This window comes from Oryza brachyantha, chromosome 1 (assembly GCF_000231095.2).
Source record: "Oryza brachyantha chromosome 1, ObraRS2, whole genome shotgun sequence".
NCBI classification, from domain to species: domain Eukaryota; kingdom Viridiplantae; phylum Streptophyta; class Magnoliopsida; order Poales; family Poaceae; genus Oryza; species Oryza brachyantha.
In genome coordinates, this window is record NC_023163.2 from 1,589,185 (window position 1) to 1,608,970 (window position 19,786).

The following is a 19,786-nucleotide window of genomic DNA, read 5'->3' on the forward strand; positions in this document are numbered from 1 at the left end:
TTTCTATAGAGGAGTTGTTTTAAAAAGTCATATTAATATATTTTATATTTTTTTAATAATTAATTAATCATATACTAATCTAACTACTAACCCACCTCAGCTCATGCCAAACGCGGCCATAGTCTCTAAACAACTTTATTAGGCTTCCAATGGTATTTTCGCATACAATACTAATTCTTGCTATCAGTATTATTTAAGTAGAAAATGGTTGTCCAAATTAGATATGTATTAGGGGTGTGTTTACATGGGTTGTGTTGTTGTGGAAACTCAAACAACATCGTTTAGTACACAATCTAAATATTTGTATCAAATTAGCTTGTTATACGTGAATAATTTTTATCTCCATGAGCAGTTTGAGTGGTTTTCATCTATAATAGGTTCTTCTCTACGTCCATCCAACAAAATGTACACATGACAATCCTAACCATTTCACAGTCGTTGGATCGTCTCATCGTATGGCTCCAAATGGATCGAGCTCTATCTGTCTTGCAATCCAACATAGGACACATCCCACATCAAGGGGAACACCTTCCAATCCTGTAACTGTCTTGCCTTCAGACTCTTAGACCTTGCCGTCATGGATGGCCTTCAGCCAAACTCTATATTCAATCCCCTTTTGCTTATCGGAAATGAGTTGGTCAACTTCCAGTAATTCAGGTACGAATTCCTCCCTCTCACTTTGACTGATTGTCTGTTGATTCTAATTACTGCATGGATTAGTTTTCTTTTTATTTTCTTAACGGCAACAACGGGAGAAGGGCAAAAAGCAAAGGTTCGTCAGCTCTAATCCAAAACCACAGGTCTATGTGCTTTAGCTTGTTCATGAAACACTTTGCTTGTAGTTGCCACATACTATAATGTCCATGTCCTGTTTTGTTAGGACAACCAAGAAGACATGCATATACCCGTAGTTGGATTTACAGTCATCATTTTTTTATTGCTAAGTGCAGAGAGAGAGAGAGAGAGAGAGAGTTTAGTAATTGAGTTGGCCTATTTACTGCTAGTGCCAGCGGCCATGGCTATCAAAGTATGATGTTGCACTGTTGATAAAAATAATTCCATCTTCAGATTTGCTTGGTTTGTATTCTAGATTTTTCTTGATTACAGATCATCGACCATATTTAGTGCTGAATAGTACAGCTCATTTCTAATTTGTAGGGAAGCTAGAAAAAAAATCGGAATAGAAGTGAAGAACTGACCTTTTGGCTGAACCTGGTGATGACTAATAGTATTGTTTTGTTATTCAATTTGTGATATGATGATTTAGAAATGTTTGATAAACTTGCAGGCAATGTTTATGTTTTCATCTGTTGCAAAACAAAACTTTTATTTAATTGGCTAGGTTTGGTTGCTTATATATGTGTTCATAGTGAGTTTCAGGACTACAAAGAAGGCATGCACTTGCATAAGTTCTGGGAGAAGTTGTGGACCTCCCTTTTATGAGTGAACTTATGGAGATATGCAGTTTTTTAAGTGTAGTAGTTCCTAGGAAGACCTTTTCTGCAAGTAAAAGTAATATATGAGAATTTCATTTTGTTTCAAATTGTTTTAGAGAATCTAAGAGTTTTTTTTTCTGTTTTTCTGTAAACGCAATGTATGTATGTTGGGTTGCCAATCCCTTCAATGCTTGATATTATGACTGCTCCTCATGTGAGATTTTCTACATTGGTAGGATGTAAAGAGCAGATGCAAAAGTACCCTGAAAATGAATTACCATAACTACTCTTCAAAATCCATATGATTTACTTGCATGATTCTACTTATTTTTAATCCCATTATTAAGTTTAGTTAAGAATTCTTGATAAAAACATTTAGTTCAGAATTTTTTCATGGCCATTTCTTAGGACTCATAATGGCAATGGATCGGCTCAACATGAATGCTTTCAAGTGCTTGAATGATGTTAAGTCAATGTCGTCTTATGCCGGAGTCACCTCTCTAAAGGCAGTATAGATCCAACCCTGATATCAGCATTCTTCTTATTGAAGTGCCCGTAAATGGTGTTTGGATGCCTGTGTCACTCTCATACTAGCTAAAGCTCAAAGTATTGCAATTTTGCCTTCTTGATCTTATGTTGCTTTGCTCTATATCTCTGCAAGTTTTCTATTTTTAGAAGAAGTATTATAGAAAATGTTTGTTGGTTTCAGTTACACATGCATCAGATATGGTACGGTGTTCAATTGTATATATCCTTGTAGGGTCTTAGTCTTGCATAGAAACAGGAATCATATGAGTTGTAAGTTTTATGACAAAATTCATGTAATTTTGATGGAAAACTGTAGTTTTTTTGGTCCTGTAGATCTATTGACATCTTTCCCTTTCTTTTGTTTCTATACATGGATAAAAGCACAACCCGCACAGTTGTTGGACTTTGGTTACAGATGCATCAGTGACGCATATGTATTTACTTTATTATACATTTACCTCTATGCGGAAAAGAGCAACTTATGATCATTCATGAATGGATAGTATTATTTGGCCATTACCATCTAAAGCAATTTCTCGATGCCGACAGTATTGCACTTTCTATGATGGCTGCTATGGAGAGCGTCGGTCATTACCATTAGGGGTTAATATATGTTGCCCTGCTGGAATATATTTCTTGGAAGTAGAATTGTATGGTCTTTCTTTGAATCAATAAATCTGAAACTCACATATATGTAAATAAACAATTTGGTGAATTATTGTGTATTTTATATTATCAGAAATTATAAATTGCACATCCTATACACAGATGATATTTCACTATATATTATGATGAATTCATATAATAGGGAGATGGATAGTCAACCAGGAATGGATACCGTGGGTCATTTTTTTTAATTAATTCATATGTCAAAACATGCTTTGCAGTGCACAATTACTAGTGTTCTGAAAAATATTAGTGTCTAATACTGTTCAATCCTTATTTATATTCAAATAATTGTATTTATTTTCGTATCTGAGTTGATTATATCCATTTACGTGGCAAAAAAAATATGGAAATGACAACGGTACGAGCATTATCCGCTCTGTTTGCATCCCAACTGGTAGGTAACACGAAACTTAACAATACACTGTAGTTAATCGAGGATTTGAGGTTCCATGGGCATTTTATATGGTACCTTATTTAGTAATTTATTTATTTATCGTACAATAATTACTACGGTACAGAAACAGCAGGGTGAGCTGAACGTGCCTGTTGAATATCTACCTACAGACTACAGCCTGATCAAATATTTTGGCCTCACTGGAAAGACAACAGTTACTGGCCAATTCAGTGTCTTACAGGACTACAAGTTTACAGTTACAGCTGCTCCTTTAGTTCCAACTCCACATGATTACTGTCGAAATGTGGCGAATGAACAATTGTTCATCGAACGCACCTCCGTTGTATGTGAAGCTCCCCTTCGAAACATTCATTTCTATAAGATTAAAAAAAATTATACCAATGAGTTCCAACATCTTTTTATTCACAGGAGAGACCATTTGCACTGAAACAGGAAAACCTTTATACTGGTAAATCTGAATAGGTAACCCTGTTTGATAGGAAATATGGATTTACTATGGCACCAAACGCTTACTTTTCATGATCTTACATTTTTGGTTCAGTATAATAGTTGGATACTAGAAGCAATACTAAACAGCAAGAGTGAACTGTGACTTACCAAGCCATTGTTGTCCAAGTGAAGGAAACCACCATGGCCTCGAGCATTTGTAAACTTGTACAGCGGTCCAAAAGCTGATGGAACAGGTTAGGTTGAGTAAGTCATATGAACCACATCACATTTTTTTATTTAATCTCAGCTCTCATTACAGGTGCAGTAACATTTCACAAAGGGGATTGAAAACCAATGTTTTTGTCTAAAATTACCTTCATAGCCACCGAAAACTGGATCTTCAGACAGTAAAAGAGGTGTGTCCAGGTCAACAAAACTACAGTCACAACAGGGGAAACATCAATGCCTATTTTCACAGATACAAGGTCAAGAAACCAAGAAAATTGTAACATTTTTTTTCAGTTTAAGCATAGTAATGGTTTTGTCATTGGCTGAATGAAAAGGCATGTTTCCATGATATTCACAGCAAACCTGAAACAACCAAGCCCAGCAGCAAGATGACCAGCAAAGCCCATAGCGATCCTAGTTTCAACCATACCACCTATCATCAGTGCAATGCGGGCCTTTCTTGCAGCATCAATAATCTCAAGGGCTCCAAGAATCCCTAGCTTTGCTAGCTTGATGTTAATAACATGAGCAAGATTTCCATGTATTATTTTCTGAGCATCAAGCAAACTACGACAGCTTTCATCAGCTGCAACAGCAACTCTGTATTTCTCCATGGCAACAGTGCTAACATCATGGAGGCCTTCCCAGTCATCTCGATGAACTGGTTGCTCAAACAGTACAGGAGTCACCCCCATTTCTGAAACCAACGGCAGTAGCAACAAAATAACTTAGAAGAAGCATAGAATAAGATCAAATGGCTCAGATATTAAATTGCTAAGTTGTTCAGCATACTATCTCAAAGTTATAGGAAGCTTTACAGTAGAATACAAGGTACAGGTGGTACGAACCGTTTAGTCTATCAAGAACTTCAATTGCTTGAATAGCCGTATATCCTTCATTTGCATCCAAGATAAATGAACAATCTGGATGCACAAGCCGTATAGCCTTCAAAACTTCTATATCGGAGTTCAAGTTTTTCCCGACTTTGAGCTTTAGAGTCTGAAATCCCTGTCCTCGATATTTTGCAGCTAACTGAGCAGCTTCATTGGGTGTCACAATCGGAATCTAAATTCATACATAGAAGCAATAAGCATTTTTTATAGGGAGAAAAGCTTCTTGATTCAGTGCAGACGATGCTGAGACGACCATACCGTGATATCTGTGGTCACATTGTCTGATGCCCCTCCAAATAATCTCCACAAAGGGATGCGGATACTGTTAGCAATTGCATCAATCAAAGCCATCTCCACTCCTGCTCTAGCCTTCATTGGAGAAGAGAACAAATGAATAGACATCAAAGGACAAATCTTGTAACGAACTAACAACGAGATATTTATGTAATCAAAAAAGAAACGCAGAATCATTTGATGATGCCTTAAATTATTGCAATTGTATGCGAATTATAATACGAGCAGTGAATTTCAGACAGAAACCTTATTTCTGATTTTGGATGTAAAGTAACCCTCTGGTATTTTAGGCTTGTAAGTAATTGTTCCCTACAAGTAATTTGGATTGTTCATCTAGTATTTTTCCCATGTGCAGTTATCAGGGGCATGAGGATGTAATAGCATCTAAACCACAAGTTTGTAACAAAACTATATTTTGCTTCCAGGGAAACATGGCCAGTATCCAAAACTCCAACTACTAGAGAGAATGACCTTTCACAAAATTCCAGCATAGGAATTAGGCAGCTACTAAGGAGGAAATGCCAAGAAAGTCACAGTTGCTTCAGTAGAACAAACAGCGACGGTGCAGACTTATCATCGGGATTCCCATAGTATCTTGAATCAGAGTATCAGGAGGCTACGAGGATTAAACGAAATTGAGTCAGGTGTTTGACGGAATGCCTCACCGAGGCGAAGGCGTGTCCCGGGAGGGCACTGGCGACGTCCTGGAGCACGGCGCCGAGAGGAGCGGCGGGCGCGCCCGCCAGCGCGGCGCAGGCGCGGGTGGCCGCGGCGAGCGCGCCGGGCTGGTCCTCGGCCGTGACCGAGGGCAGCACGGGCGCCTCCCCCCACCCGACCGCGCCGCTCCGCAGCTCCACCCGGACGGCGACGTTGGACACGGCCTCCAGCCGGGAGGACGCGATGGTGAAGGGCGCGGCCAGCGGGACGTTCAGCGGGCGCGCCTCGGCCGCCACCACGTCGACGGAGAAGGTCTCCTTGAGGGCATCGAACCCGAACGTCTCCACCGGCGGGGGCGGGGGCGGGGACGGCGAGGGCGAGATGGCGCGGAGGCGGGTGGCGGCCGATTGCTGGCGGCCCACCGGGAGAACCTGAGCCCTGGGGCTACTACCGCCCGCACTCCCCTGACTCTGAGACGGCCTCACAGGCGAGGACGAGGAGATCGCGGAGTCCATGGCCACTGCCGCACCGGAGAGCACCGGAGACGCAGACGCTGCCCAAATCTGCGGAGTGCTCGACGAGGAAGACGACGAGCACGAGTGCTCTCGCTTCCTTTATAGACTACGTGTTCGTGCACGGGTTGCCAGCGTCACTGACAGGTGGGACCCGAACTGTTCGTGAACAGATCATGGCTCCACCTGTGGCAGCGTTGGGCCCAGGCCGATGCCGTCGAGGCCTCGAGGCCTTATTATGACAGGTGGGCCCCTTCTGCCCGTGACTCGAGGCCCATCTGACGTGGCTCTGTCCGCGTCCGTCGCGCACGTTTCGTCGTGGAGCGAGACCGATCCTGCCGTCCAGGTTACCGCCATCCAAACGTCGCAGTTCACCTGAACACGGGTCGATGACAGGTGGGCCCCCCGTGATGCTCTCCGCCAAAACGTCCGTCTCGGTTGCTTTTTCCCCGACGGCAAACCGTCTCCTCCGCTGCCGAGTCGCCGTCGGCTAAAACAATTCATTAGCATTAGCTAAGCGTGATTTAAGTCATTAGTTACGTTGTCACTAGCGCCATGGCTGTGCAAAACCTGGCCCTTGCAAACACCCATGAGACGTTTAGGCTCAGCCGCTCAGGTGTGCAGGCCAGGTAAAAGTGATAAGAACGCAGTGATGAGTGAACCATATACTAGTGTAGTATAGTAGTGCAACTATGCAATGCAAATGACCCACGAGACGTACGGCAATAATATGGCTTTATAGTACAAAGCAAAAAAGCATCGTTTTCTCCACGATGCAACAACCGCACCCTACTACAGTCTAAACTACACCTTAGTGTGGGACCAAAAGATGACTAGTATTTCTGCTGCTACTATGCTGCTGATAGGGATAGATATCGAGCCAGCTTAACTTACTGTGGCTCAGCTCGTTAAGTCTTGTTATCCAAGCGAGCTAGCTTGGTTCGACTTGCTAATATTAATGAACTAAAAGTTTAGCTAGCTCGGTTTATGAGTGTCTGATGTATCGTTAAACTGGTTGATGAGCTATATCTCATTTAAATTATCGCTATAATTTATAAATTTATCTCTACTAAATGTCTAGCTCAACTCAACTCATTAAGACTATGAGTTTGAGCTAATCTAAGCCAAGCTTGATATAAGTCGATCCAAGCCACGAGCTTCGAGCATTTTGTCCACCGATGTATGCTGCAGTGAGTGATTACGAGGTTAGATGCGGATATTTGACGCTGCGCTCACCCTCTCGCATCGAGCATGTGATTGGGATTTGGGCACCATTAGTAGTAGTACTACTACCGCTACTTTTGTTAATGGGGAAAGCATGGTGTCTCTGTCGATTTGTCATGGTGGTTGATAATTTAAGCCGGCCAGAGCCACCAATTAGCATCTTGGCCAGGTCATGTCACTCGGAAGAATATCATTCGAGATCTAATCCCTTGCAAATTGCTGTGAATTGACATATTAAATAGTGTAATAAAGCGGACAGACGCGGTAGATGAAAACGCTTATATATTGTCTGTTGTTTTCATATCTGAATGTTCAATCAGGTTGTTGTCAGATTGGATTTTTGGATACAGTATGTAGTAAGACTTTCGTTTCATGGAGAATTTGGATGCTTTTATAGCCAGGCATAAAGGATTTCAGTACAATCATTTGAAATGAATCAAATCATCAGTAGCTGCCTTGCCTGCCCACAGTCAGAGTAAAAAGAGAACTTTGGTTGTTACTTGAGTCCTGCAAGTATCAAGAGTTCTTCATAAACATACCTGCTGAAAGAACCTTACTTGTACTTGTTTTAGTAATTTCAAGATTTATTGTTGTGCCACATCTTTCCGACTTGCACAAACTTTATTCTCAAGTTTTCAAGTGGTCATAAAGAATGTCCAAGCAGCAAACACGTAAGATGAGGGTTGCATTTGTAACAAGTCTGACAGATGCTAGTAGAAACCCCCAAGTTTGGTCAATTTTACTCCTCAAAATTTCACATAAAAAGGTCTCATTCTCCAACGGAAGAAAAGCACATTTCACAACTGAAAGAAAAGAAAAAACGAACACACAGAATCCAAAATCACAAGAATTGTATCAGATCCTAACCCCAAATGATCACACTTGGACACCAAAGAATCAATCCCGATAAGAGAAACCAGGAGCCAAAGTTATGCCTTGCTTTTCCCAGGCAATGGACGCCTTGTTCATTGACAAATGCGATGGCCAAATCCGATGCTGATTATAAGAACATGTCCTAGCGAGTTGCATTGCATATTTGCATAGCGACCTCAAATTCGGATATCAATCAAAATGGCAATAGCAGTACGAACTCACAGGACAACGAAGCTCTTCGGCAGGGAAAGGCCACTGCATGATGCCCTAGGTGGACACAAAGGTGCCCAATTCATCTAGTTCTGACCTGTTCTTGCAAGCTACTGGACTGTTCATGGGTTTGCTGAAAAACGAGCTCATTGCAGTCGATGTGAATCACTCAAAAGCATACCTGTTCTGAATTTGCATCGATGACCCATGCAGCTGCAGACATCATCCTGTGGAGGGACAAGAAGGTGTCGGCGTCCATCCTCGCCGGCGCAACGGTGGCATGGTACCTCTTCGAGGTGGCGGATTACCATTTCCTGACGCTGGCCTGCTACCTCGCCATGCTCGGCATGCTCGTCGTCTTCATATGGGCCAATGCTTCTTCTTTCATGAACCTGTAACCCACTCTTCCCCATCTCTCTCTGATCTTTCATTTTATCATACTGCTCTAAAATCTGGGCCTCCTCAAGGATAAAGCCCAACTAATTTACAAAAAGCACGGCCACTTGATACTAGTACCAAATCAGCCCAAATTTTTGTTTTACTTCGCGGGCTGTGTCGTTCTCAACCCTGGAAAGATAGGAAGCAATCAAAACATTTTGCTGAATTTAATTTTGTGGTGTTAACTGCAGGCCGGCTCCAAGAATCCCTGAGACTGTCATGTCTGAGAGAACCACCAGGCAAGTGATCCTGGCATTGCACAGCAGGCTAACCTGGTTCGTGCACAGGCTCTACGACATTGCTTGTGGAAAGGACATCAAAATGTTCATCTTGGTGAGTGACTGCTACTGCATACATATTAAGATTGACAATTCCTATATTATGCGCCCAATTAATTTATCTGCTTGTGTGCATGTTACAGACGGTGCTCTCCCTGTACATAGCGTCACTGATAGCAAGCTGCTTCAGCTCCCTGACTCTACTGTACCTAGGTAACTGATGAACATTTCTTCAGAAATCCTCCATTTCTGATGATCTCTTGGTGCGCCAGATTATATCAGCTCATGACGATCTTCTGATCATCCTTCGGTTTGCAGTTGCACTAGGCACCATGACGCTGCCAGCGCTGTACGAGAATTACGAGAACGAGGTCGACCACCTGGTCTCCACGGCCGTGCACGATCTCAAGAGCCACGTCGGCGAGATGGATTCAGGCGTTCTGAGGAAGATCCCAAGAGGCAGAGGAGCCACTGCAAATTGAGCTGATCAGTAACTAATCAATCGAGACCGAGACTCAATTTAAGACAGCATCCACGACGACTACCTTAATACATTACAAGCATTTGATGATATGTACATATAACGCTCCTTAAAACCGGATTAAGAACCCGATCCGTGCTTGTATATCTGAAGGGGAAGACTGATCCAAAGCTGGTCTTCCACTGTTCATGTAAAACACACACAGCTTTCGTTTCCGGTTCTTTTCACTTTCTCGATAGCCTTAATCGTGTCTGATATGATGAGAATTGAGATGATCGCCATGGGAGGATAGATCGACCGAGATGAGAGGTCGGCCGCATTGCATTGACCGACTGCGAAACACCATGGGCTCCACCATTAATGGCGACGCCGGACAGGACAGAGAGACACACACCTATCTGAAGATTATATTCCGTCTGCCTGAGGTAATGACCAAACAGCCATCATCTTGCCTTGGACGATCATCTATCTATCTCTCTCATACTTCCCTCTAGCTAGGGATTAGCTAGTGTACCATATGCCTGGTTACCTACTACTACCTACTCAATTCGTCCTTAAAACCATCTCCATATATATGTGGATCGATCCAAGAAGAACAAGATGCAAAACACATCGTCACAAAACCGTGACATAGGCCTCACATGATGATTGAGAGGACGGACCATGTGTGTTTCTTTATGACGAGCTCACCCGTCTGCCTATCAACCAGTACCAGATATGGTTGGCTACAGTATATATACAGCCAAATATATTGGGGTGACGCTCTCGCGACAGAAGAAACTGGTGGATCGTCAGCAGTTTCGGCAAGGATTAGATCAACCAAACCATATGCGTAGTACTCCACTCTACTAGCAATTAAGGCCAGGTATATCTGTGTGTGTATATATATATATATATCATGCAGTATGCTAGAGTGCGTGATCAACATGTTTGTAAACAAAAAATTAATGAATAAAATTTTTATAAGACCTTTTACGGTGTTTGCATTCCTAAAATGGTAAAAATCTGACGGTCCACGATTGAAAGGTACCTCATAAATAGGTATTAGAGGTATAAAGGTAGCAAGTGTAAAAAGGTAATTGATTATAGGGGCAATTATATCCAACAAATTAAGGAGTTATCGGAAGATACGGTGTAAATGGATTTGAAGGTAGCATGAGGTACCGCAGTTTTAGAAGGTCACTAAAATATGAATTACGTGGTGGAAACTCTGTAGTCCCAGACCACTTCCTTCGGGTCCTCTTCGTCCACCACCCCTCACTCCGTCAGCTCATTGACCTCCGGTCATGCCCGTGTGTCGCGCGAGACATCATCGGGTAATCACAGATCGAAAGAAGAAAAAAATAAGAAGATTTACGTACCCAACTAGCAACAAAGTAGTTTCAAAGATGAAAATTTATGAAATAAAACTATACCGCTGTCACAAATCGATATTGACAAACACATGCAGTCTCAAACTACTTCCTTCGGCTCCTCTTCCTCCGCCGTCCCTACCTCCGGCCCAAACTCCGCCGGCGCCCCTAACTCCGACCACGCGTCTGTGCTAGCCCTTGCTTGTCTTGACCTTCCGACTTACTTGTATGAGAACTAAGAACACGTAAACCCTACCTATGAACTAAAAGTAACTCTATAAAACAATACAACGCAACAAGGTAATACCTCTCCATACCTTTTTATATGTATGGAAGACACTTATACCCTTCAAATACTACCGTATTTCTATTAATGTCACCTATTACAATTTTTTCTTTTCATACCTTGCCCCTCGCAGATCAACAGCTCATGTCGTCCCACCTCTCTGTACCTCCTTCTACCTCGCAAACATTGTAAAATCTCTCAATTTTTATATACGTATTGTTAGCCATCTAAAAGTCAAGATTAGGAAATAAGCTTCGGTGAAAATTTACCTCAAAATTAATTTCAAATTTCAAATTCTATTTTATAAAGATAAGCATAAGCGAAAAGAGGAACACTTTATACGTTGCGTGGTCCAGCTGAAAGCCTGAAACTGCAGGAAGCAGGATTAGGTAGGCTGATCGCACGATGGTCTGTCAGAATTTAGATGAGAGGTAGGTCGCCGAAACCGGCGGCGAATGCACATACACGTAGATGAGTGGGTGATAATGACCATTGATCAATACAAGCTGATCCAGTAGTCCAGCTTGATGTCACTGGAACGAATCCGACAGCAGCAGCTACTGATCATACTCATACATGGCGCAGGCACACAGGATGTGTCTATGTGTCTTTGCTTTTTCTCCGACATATGGAGCCAGGGAGGCTTGGCTTTTGTCGTGCAAGTGCAAGCAGCCAGCAGGTATTATCGCCGATGGGGGTCAGGCAGTCAAAAGAGAAGGTCCGTGCAATGCAATGGATTGGCACGTACCCGCAGCCAGATTGAGATCCTCTAACTTCAAATACATGGTACATTTGTCATTAACACATAAGTTTAGGGTTTGTTGTGCCGATATGACAATTACGTCATTTTAAATATGATAAAGTATATGACCTTAACAATAAGGGTTAGTATTTATATCACCAATAGAATTACTTCTAAGATACAGGTACGGGTGGGCATGATTGATGGGTACAAAGGTGACGATTGGGTGAATGACTGCTGCTGGGGAGGGGAGGAAAACCATGCAGTGGCCGCATATCTGGGCTTTTGGGAGGCACGCTTGCCTGGCTTTGGCCTTGCAGTGCACTGCACCACTGCTCTCTCTGCCTGCCATGTCGATTGTCGAGTAGGAGAGCAAGGGCACGGAGACGGACCTGCGCCGGCCGCCTGCGTGTACTCAACTCGATGGACGGTGGTAGTCATGAAGGCCATCACGACCCTCGATCGGGCATTGCTACGAGAGGCCGAGAATGGATACGGAAGCAGCGTCCAAAACTTTGCACGCTGCATCTGATGCAGCGGAAGAACCACCCGATATGATTCACGCATGATCGATCTGGGATGAATTGTTCACAACTCACGAGGCGATCGGTTTCATGGGAGGGGGAGGAGGAGGAGGAGGAGGCCAGGCCGCGTGGGTGGGCGCAGAGACCCCTCCCACGTGCCAAGTGTGCCATTGCGCGCCTGCAGCCAGCTTGGATTGCGCACCGTCCGTCCGGAGCAGCGCCACCGCCGGCGCGACGCGCTCCTCCTCCTAGATTCCCCGGATCCAACCAACGCCCCTGCTCGTGCAGTTGCTGTAAACAACTCGCGCGCTTGTAGGAATCGGTACCAGAGTTTGCAAAGACGACGGGGGTATTGGTTTTTCTTTTTTCGTGAACAAAAACTAAACATATTTTTTATAATAAAAATAATTTATAAATAAAATATTTATATGTGTATTCTTAGCTATCTAAAAACAAGCTTAAATTTAAAAATTCAAAACTTGGCTAATATGCATAAGCATAAGAAAAGATGTGGGTGGACGATAGGTGATCGGTTTTAGTGGTTTTTTGACATGGCTCACACCCATCCATTTATCTTACTTATGCTTATAAGATAAAATGTTAAATTTTCAATATTAAATTGAAAGTTGATTCGTAGTTTTTTAATCAAAGTTTAATTTTCGGTCTTAGCTTTTAGATCGCTAAGAATACATATATAAAAATTTTATTCACATGTTATTTTTATTTACAAATAGCCATTTGGTTTTTTTCATAAAAAAGCCAAACAATTATCCCCTTGGAATCCATTCCTAGTTCAAACTGTAAAAATGTAAATTTGATCAAAATTCATGTTTGATCTATCGAAAAGCGGTCGAAAATTATCAAAAACCGTGATACCGACACAGCTGAACATCACACATTCACTGATTCACACACCACCAGTACATGCCATGCCCATCGAAAAAGATTTCTGGAACGAGAACTGAGAAGGGGGGAGGAATGGCAAGTGGAGAGATTGATTAACGGACAATGGATCTCCCTCTGAATTGAATAATGAATATATCCTTCTAGAGAAACAGTACAATGATAGCCGTAAAGTGGTGCTCAACCATGGCAAACTCTAGAAGGATTACGCATGGGCAGAGCCGTGCTCCGGCTTGGCCACCGAAGAGATGCACAGAATCATACAAACAAGGATGCTTAAACTATATAGCAGACAAGCCGTAAAGGCACGGGCGAGATGAATGATCATCCCATCGATCATATCTTTTAGCTGGCGTGGCTCCAAAAGAAAGAAAAATAAAAAAGAAGAGAAAGTGCAATCGATTAGGACCATCGCTTGGAGATCTCAAAGCGGCAATGGGGGATCTCGCTACCGAAGAAAGAATATGATCCCCCCGGGGCAAATCACACCATTTACCAACGCATAATTATGTGCTAAAACAACAGGCCAGGTTGCAACCTATCCTTGTGGCGTCTCAGCAGATTCTCTATCATGGTCTCATACCAAATTATATGCGCGGCTGCAGTGGATGTGAAAGATCAGCAAAGAACTGAATCGGTTGATCGATCCATCACGATGGCAAAACAGAGTACTGTATCATAAAAATCAGGATTGCTTCTACAGACTATAAAAACAAGGTAAAAAAAGGCAATGTATTAGCGGCTTAGTGTATATGATCATTTAACAACCCGGTAATTTTTAGGTCTAGACTAGAGGCTGCTTCAGTCGATACAAACGCAGAATCTTCCGTTTCCGATCCCACCCACAATTCAACAGAACAATATAACAATAAAACTGGATAGATGTTCATGCTGTCTAGATGTGCAAACGTGCAGTCTAAAGAAAGCGATATACATGATTGAAAAGAAACAACTCACCTGGACCTGTGAGCCACAAAGTTTCGATTCAAAAGCAACTGGACCAAAGGAAAAACACACACGGAAACAGGATGACCCGGTTGCAGGAAGATTCAAGTCAATGTATTAAACCACAAGAAACATATCAACATCAATAACAAAATACAAGGACAGGACCGATGTATATATATGATATTTTAACTCAAATGAAGTTTCTACAAGCAAAGTAATGACATTGTTTCCTGACAATTCAACCTCAATAATAACTTCCAGGTTCAAATATACAGAGGGCTACACAAATGATGAGTTCTTGATTCAGAATTTTTACCAAGTTCTTTAGACACTATATATTTATTTAAAGAAAAAAAGAAGACGGCAATTGGAATTGGAAGCCACTCTCTGCCACTAGCTCCAGCATTGGCGATTGGCATCTCCAGGACCAATCACAAACACCCTCAGTTTCACCAACACAAGAACCACCATCCCATTTCATCTTATTTTGATCCCAAATGCACAGCTGCCTAATAACATCCACCCACTGCTTGCCAACTGACTCATGTAACATGTAATAACAATAGTGATAAGTAACGACAGGATAACTACACTTCTAGGATTCTCAACATACCAGAGTTCACCAATCCTTGAGCTATGAAGCCCGGGCCTGTTTCAAGTCAGCCTGCCCAGCATCAGGAGAGCCCATGGGCTGATATTGTGGTGGCAACGTTGGCGGTGGTGCTGCCTGTGAGTAGAAGACCTGTGCCCGTGTAGGATCACCGTACTCATATCCAAAATTGCCTGCCATAGTCGCTGCAGGCTGAGGCGCTGGATGATGGTGGGATTGAATAACATGGTGGTAGCCCATCCCGGCATATGCAGGAGCAGCGTTAGACGCTGGTACAGGGGCAGGGGCAGCGGTAGTCCGGTACAACCCAGGTTGCTGCAGTTCAGGCTGCTTTACACCCATCTGAGGAATCGGTACAGTTGGTTTTGGCGTAGTGTCAACAAGGGTGGGAGGCGGCACTGCAGTGGCACCGGGAGGCATGCTATATGCCTGAGGCGCATTAGGGCGCATAGGAATGTAATACATGCCAGTATTTGGATCGAAAGCAGCTGATTGTTGTGGCTGTGGCACGGGCTGCGGTATGGGTGGTTGCGGTGCTTGCTGAGGAACAGGATGGTGATAATAGGATTGGATTGGGATGAACGTTCCAGTGGCTGGATTGTGAATGAAATGCTGATTTTGCGGCGTGACATATTGCTGTGGAACTGGCTGTTGTTGCTGCTGTGGTGGGTGCTGCTGCTGTGGAGGAGGCGGCGCATGCATCTGGGCATACACATACCCAGCTGGGGGTTGTGGGGCAGCTGCGGCCACAGCAGCAGCAGCGGCAGCAGCATCTTGGGTTGGCACAGGCACACGATAGCTGGCAGCATCGGTTCCAACCGGCATCTCACGCTTCAATTCAGCAGGAGGCGATCTATCGTTGTAATACATGGCTCTGAAACATTTGATCGAACACATAGCTGGCGTAAGGTTTCTTTCCAATTCCACAGAGTAATCCAACCAAATTAAGAACTGAATAATTTTTGCTTACCTGTTGGTGGGGTCGGCGACAGGTGGAACCTCCTGTTTGGGTGGCTGCGGCTTCCGAGCTCCACCACCGTGATCGGACTTGTCATCGTCAGAGAACACTCGGCTGGATGCGTCCGACGGCGAGATGCTGGGGACTGCCATGTTGGGGATCGGTACCTGTGGCGGCGGTTGCATGTACGCCCCCACAGGTGGAACTGGATGATCGGAGATCCCCATCTGGGCGAAGTGATCCTCTACGGGGATAGGTGCGGCGACTCGGCTATCCGGCGGCCGGTCCTCGGGCCGCACCCGTATCGGCGGTAGATTCGACAGCGACGGCGCAGACGACGTCGATCCGAACGAGGAGTTCTTGTCAATCATCGGCGAGTCCGGCACGGACTGCACATCGTGCGGGTGCCTCGCCGCAGCCACGGCCGCCGCCGCCGCGAGCTTCTGCTGGTTGGCGCGCTGCTCCTCCGCGGGGGCAGAGTTAGGCGGGCCGCCGCGGGAGTGCGTGGAGGAGTCGTCCTCGAGGCCGAGGAGGCAGTTGACTGAGGCGGAGTCAGTGGAGATCCCGCGCGGGATGCCATCGAGAGAGCCGGAGATGGCGCTGTTGAGGGCGTCGACAAACCAGGACTCGGACTTGGAGGAGTCGTCGAGGAGGGAGCCGAGGGAGGAGGAGGACTCCGGCTTGGCCGGGAAGAGGAAGAGGCGGATCCGGGACGTGCGGGAGGAGCCGCCGCCGGAGGAGGTAGCAGCGATGCGGTCGTACTCATCAACCAGGTTGTCGAGGTCCTCGTCGGTGGAGACCGAGATGAGCGAGTCGAGGTCCTCGTTGGGGAGCTGGTACTTGAGGGTGAACGGCTGTCCGGCGAGGAGCGAGCGCGAGAGCCGCGCGTGGACATCCGCCAGCGTGGCGTTCCGCTCGACGGCCACGATCCGGGTCTCCCCGCCCAGGTAGCACAGCGACTTGTCCGTGGGGCGCGGCACGATTCGGCCGCCGAAGCTGCACATGAGGCGCAGCCGCCCTGCCCCGGCCGCCGCGGCCGCCGCCGCGGCCGAGGACGGGAACTCGTCCCACGAATCGCCGCCGCGGCTGCGGGGGGACGACTCGGTGGACTCCGGGTAGCCGGGCCCCACCGCGCCGCCAACTCCGGCCGGCGGCACCGAGTCCATGAGAGAAATTGGCGCTGGGGGGGTTTTTGGGTGGGGATTTGGGGGAAAGAGAAGAAGGGGAGGAGGAAGAAGAAGAGGGGCTTTTGACGGAGTGGACGTGGAATATAACGCGGCGAAAGAGTCGGGGGGAAGACGAAGGTGGTGGGCCCCACGAGGAGGGAAATATCGCGAATTATATGGGGGGTTGTTTGTTTTCGGCCTGTGATCTAGCTGCTGGTTACACGGCGGCTCGTCTCGTCTCGTTTTTTTTTCTTTTTGGTTTTTTTGTTTTTTTGTTTTGGGGGTTAGGGCATGTTTATTTCCGAAAACTTTTCTAAAAACATCACCTCGAATCTTTAGATATATAAATAAAGTATTAAATATATATGAACATTAGAATCAATTACACAGTTATAAAATAAATCGTGAGACGAATCTTTTGAGCCTAATTAGAATATGATTAGTCATAAGTGCTACGGTAACTGACACGTACTAATGCCTGATTAATTAGACTCAAAAGATTCGTCTCGTGGTTTCTAGGCGAAACCCGAAAACCTTCCGATATCCGATCAAATGTTCAACGTGACCCTTTTACTAAAAGCTTTTGCCAACTAAACAATGTCTAACTGTACAGGGCGGTTTTCTTTTATGGTGATGTCATTTCTGTTTTCGGTTTTATTGATAAATGTTTAAATGTTTTGATATGATTTACATCTTATTAGATTGTTTAAATTTAGGGTTAAATTGGAAATGTAAAAATGGATTTATTTGAGATATGTGATCTAGCTAGTGGTTGCTCCCCGGATAACTTTTTTTTTTTGAAGCTTTGCTATTTTAGGTTGATTAGTAAATTTAGTATCCAAATGTTTGATTTTGTTTTGAGGATTTGTATCTTATTGGATAACTTGACTTTATATATTGAGCTGTAACTGATATATAAGAGATTGTTTTGCTTTTGACATGTGAGCTAGTAGTTGCCTGTTGCATGGTGGCTCATCTTATTTTTGTTTTGACGTTATTAGGAGTGGGTGTTTTTCTGTTGAGGTAATTTTTGTTTCATTGATAAATCTAGTGGCAAGATGCTTACATATTTGAGTAGGACTTGTATTTTATTGGAGTACACAATTTCAAGGTTGAATTGCAACTATTATAAATATGTTGTTTGTTTATGCCATGTGGTCTAGTTATTCGTAATATGACAACTCACCTAATTCTCCCATTAACCCCATAATCAAAGAAATATATTTGACCTGTTTGCACACACGATTAACTATAAGGAAAAAAAGACTCCAAACAAGATGACAGTCATTTTTTTCTTTTTCCCCAAAATTTGAGCTTTGGAGTGTATTTGTTGGTTGCAACCAAAAATTCAAGAATGGCATGGCTGAGTTCTTTGACTTGATAAAAGATAAAAGATAAAAGATTATCAGATTTTTTTTAATAGCTACGTTCTCCAATTTTGGTTATACCTAAATTTCATTTATTAATCGATATATATTATTTATATATGTATAGATTTATTGGCATCCATATGAAATAGGCAATGTATAAAGTTTCATATTCTAAAATGGATGTAATATTTAATAGCAAAATTATCTACTATAAAAATAAAAAATCCACTCTATAAAAATAGGATAATAAAATTCTATATTAATTTTTTTTATAAAATACTTGGTTTAACCGTTCAGAAAACACACACATGAAAGCCAAGAAATAATACGCGGCAAAAGAATGCAATCATCAGCTTATTTTTCTTTTTGAGAAGATAAACCTACAAGCAAATGAAATATTGGATTAAGAAACAAAGAAAAAAGTATTGTATTCCTTTCTTCTTACAAAGATCATCGGATGACTTAATATATTCGCGACAGCTTGAAACAACGAATCAGCAAATTAAGGTTCATTGCATTAGACACCGATGGAACAGTAGAATCGTACTGGTACAGGTTTTTAATAAAGGAGCTGATCAATGGAAAACCTGCCGCAGAATTACAAAAGAAATGCTACAAATGCAAGATCCAAGATTTGATTGGCCGGCGCTGGACAAGAGGAAAACGTTAGCCTTCTCGGGAATTGAACTACAGCCAGATGACTGATCACATCAACAGAGATCGATCAAATCGAGTTCATCAGTGGAACACAAAAAAACTGTTTATCGTGTATGGATAAATCTTTTTACACATGGAATAAAGCATATTGCAGTAGAAACAAGAAAGATGATTAAGACGTACTTGTTGAGAGCAACTAATTTCTGTCTAGAATCCAAGCTTACGTACAGTGCAGGCCAGCTAAAAACGCCTAAATTTCGAGCCGTATTCTTATATTGCGTAGTCTGAAAACTTTTTGATATAATTTGCCGTATAAGTTAGGTATCGCGTATAGAGTAGTAATAGTTCGCCCCAGCTGGAGAAAAGCGAGCTAGCGTTTGCGTGGCAAAAGCGTACGTACCAGAAACTGAACTAACTTAGTTAATTTATTTAGTAAAAAACAACGGATGTGCCTTTTGTTGGCAAAGGGTAATCTTAAATTGTTAATCCTGAGTTTAGAGCATACATACATACGTTGACGTGCAATCCTTTTACGTATTCGTGAAAAAAGAGACAGGTGATGAATATATACGGATAGTAGGTACAATTGATAGATCATCGTGATGGATTGGATCCATGGGTTAGAGATTAGAAGAAGCTTAATCAGTAGCAGTCGATTGGTCAACGAAGTTGAGTGATGGTACGTGCTGGAACTGGAGAGGAAAA

The 19,786-nt window shown here is 43.4% G+C and overlaps 3 protein-coding genes across 3 annotated transcripts; 1 reads left to right on the forward strand and 2 right to left on the reverse strand.

The window, feature by feature from the left end:
• Positions 1 to 3,071: 3,071 nt before the first annotated feature.
• LOC102711113 (L-Ala-D/L-amino acid epimerase) lies at positions 3,072 to 6,122 on the reverse strand. The gene is made up of 7 exons (XM_015842176.2): positions 5,558 to 6,122; positions 4,857 to 4,967; positions 4,554 to 4,770; positions 4,069 to 4,402; positions 3,852 to 3,913; positions 3,646 to 3,719; positions 3,072 to 3,402 (listed from the first exon to the last, which is right to left on the reverse strand). The coding sequence occupies exons 1-7, from the start codon at positions 6,062 to 6,064 to the stop codon at positions 3,397 to 3,399; spliced, it is 1,311 nt and encodes a 436-aa protein (XP_015697662.2). The 5' UTR covers positions 6,065 to 6,122; the 3' UTR covers positions 3,072 to 3,396.
• A 2,212-nt stretch (positions 6,123 to 8,334) lies between these two features.
• LOC102709211 (reticulon-like protein B9) lies at positions 8,335 to 9,792 on the forward strand. The gene is made up of 5 exons (XM_006643667.2): positions 8,335 to 8,441; positions 8,582 to 8,762; positions 8,998 to 9,139; positions 9,228 to 9,297; positions 9,403 to 9,792. Exons 1-5 carry the CDS (start codon positions 8,357 to 8,359, stop codon positions 9,564 to 9,566), a joined length of 642 nt encoding a protein of 213 aa, XP_006643730.1. The 5' UTR covers positions 8,335 to 8,356; the 3' UTR covers positions 9,567 to 9,792.
• Positions 9,793 to 14,467: 4,675 nt separating this feature from the next.
• Positions 14,468 to 17,154, reverse strand: LOC102711393 (leucine-rich repeat extensin-like protein 2). Its single transcript, XM_006645419.3, has 2 exons — positions 15,901 to 17,154; positions 14,468 to 15,804 (listed from the first exon to the last, which is right to left on the reverse strand). Exons 1-2 carry the CDS (start codon positions 17,052 to 17,054, stop codon positions 14,955 to 14,957), a joined length of 2,004 nt encoding a protein of 667 aa, XP_006645482.3. The 5' UTR covers positions 17,055 to 17,154; the 3' UTR covers positions 14,468 to 14,954.
• Positions 17,155 to 19,786: the final 2,632 nt, after the last annotated feature.

Excerpts from the sequence above, each read along its gene's own strand:
- LOC102711113 (XM_015842176.2), bottom strand. The coding sequence starts at position 6,064 with ATGGACTCCGCGATCTCCTCGTCCTCGCCTGTGAGGCCGTCTCAGAGT. Across the intron at positions 4,968-5,557 it reads CGGGACACGCCTTCGCCTCG|GCTAGAGCAGGAGTGGAGAT; the intron begins GTGAGGCATTCC and ends TCTCCAATGAAG. Across the intron at positions 4,403-4,553 it reads AGTTCTTGATAGACTAAACG|AAATGGGGGTGACTCCTGTA; the intron begins GTTCGTACCACC and ends CGTTGGTTTCAG.
- LOC102711393 (XM_006645419.3), bottom strand. The coding sequence starts at position 17,054 with ATGGACTCGGTGCCGCCGGCCGGAGTTGGCGGCGCGGTGGGGCCCGGC. Across the intron at positions 15,805-15,900 it reads GTCGCCGACCCCACCAACAG|AGCCATGTATTACAACGATA; the intron begins GTAAGCAAAAAT and ends CAAATGTTTCAG.
- LOC102709211 (XM_006643667.2), top strand. The coding sequence starts at position 8,357 with ATGGCAATAGCAGTACGAACTCACAGGACAACGAAGCTCTTCGGCAGG. Across the intron at positions 8,763-8,997 it reads GCTTCTTCTTTCATGAACCT|GCCGGCTCCAAGAATCCCTG; the intron begins GTAACCCACTCT and ends TGTTAACTGCAG. Across the intron at positions 9,140-9,227 it reads ACATCAAAATGTTCATCTTG|ACGGTGCTCTCCCTGTACAT; the intron begins GTGAGTGACTGC and ends TGCATGTTACAG.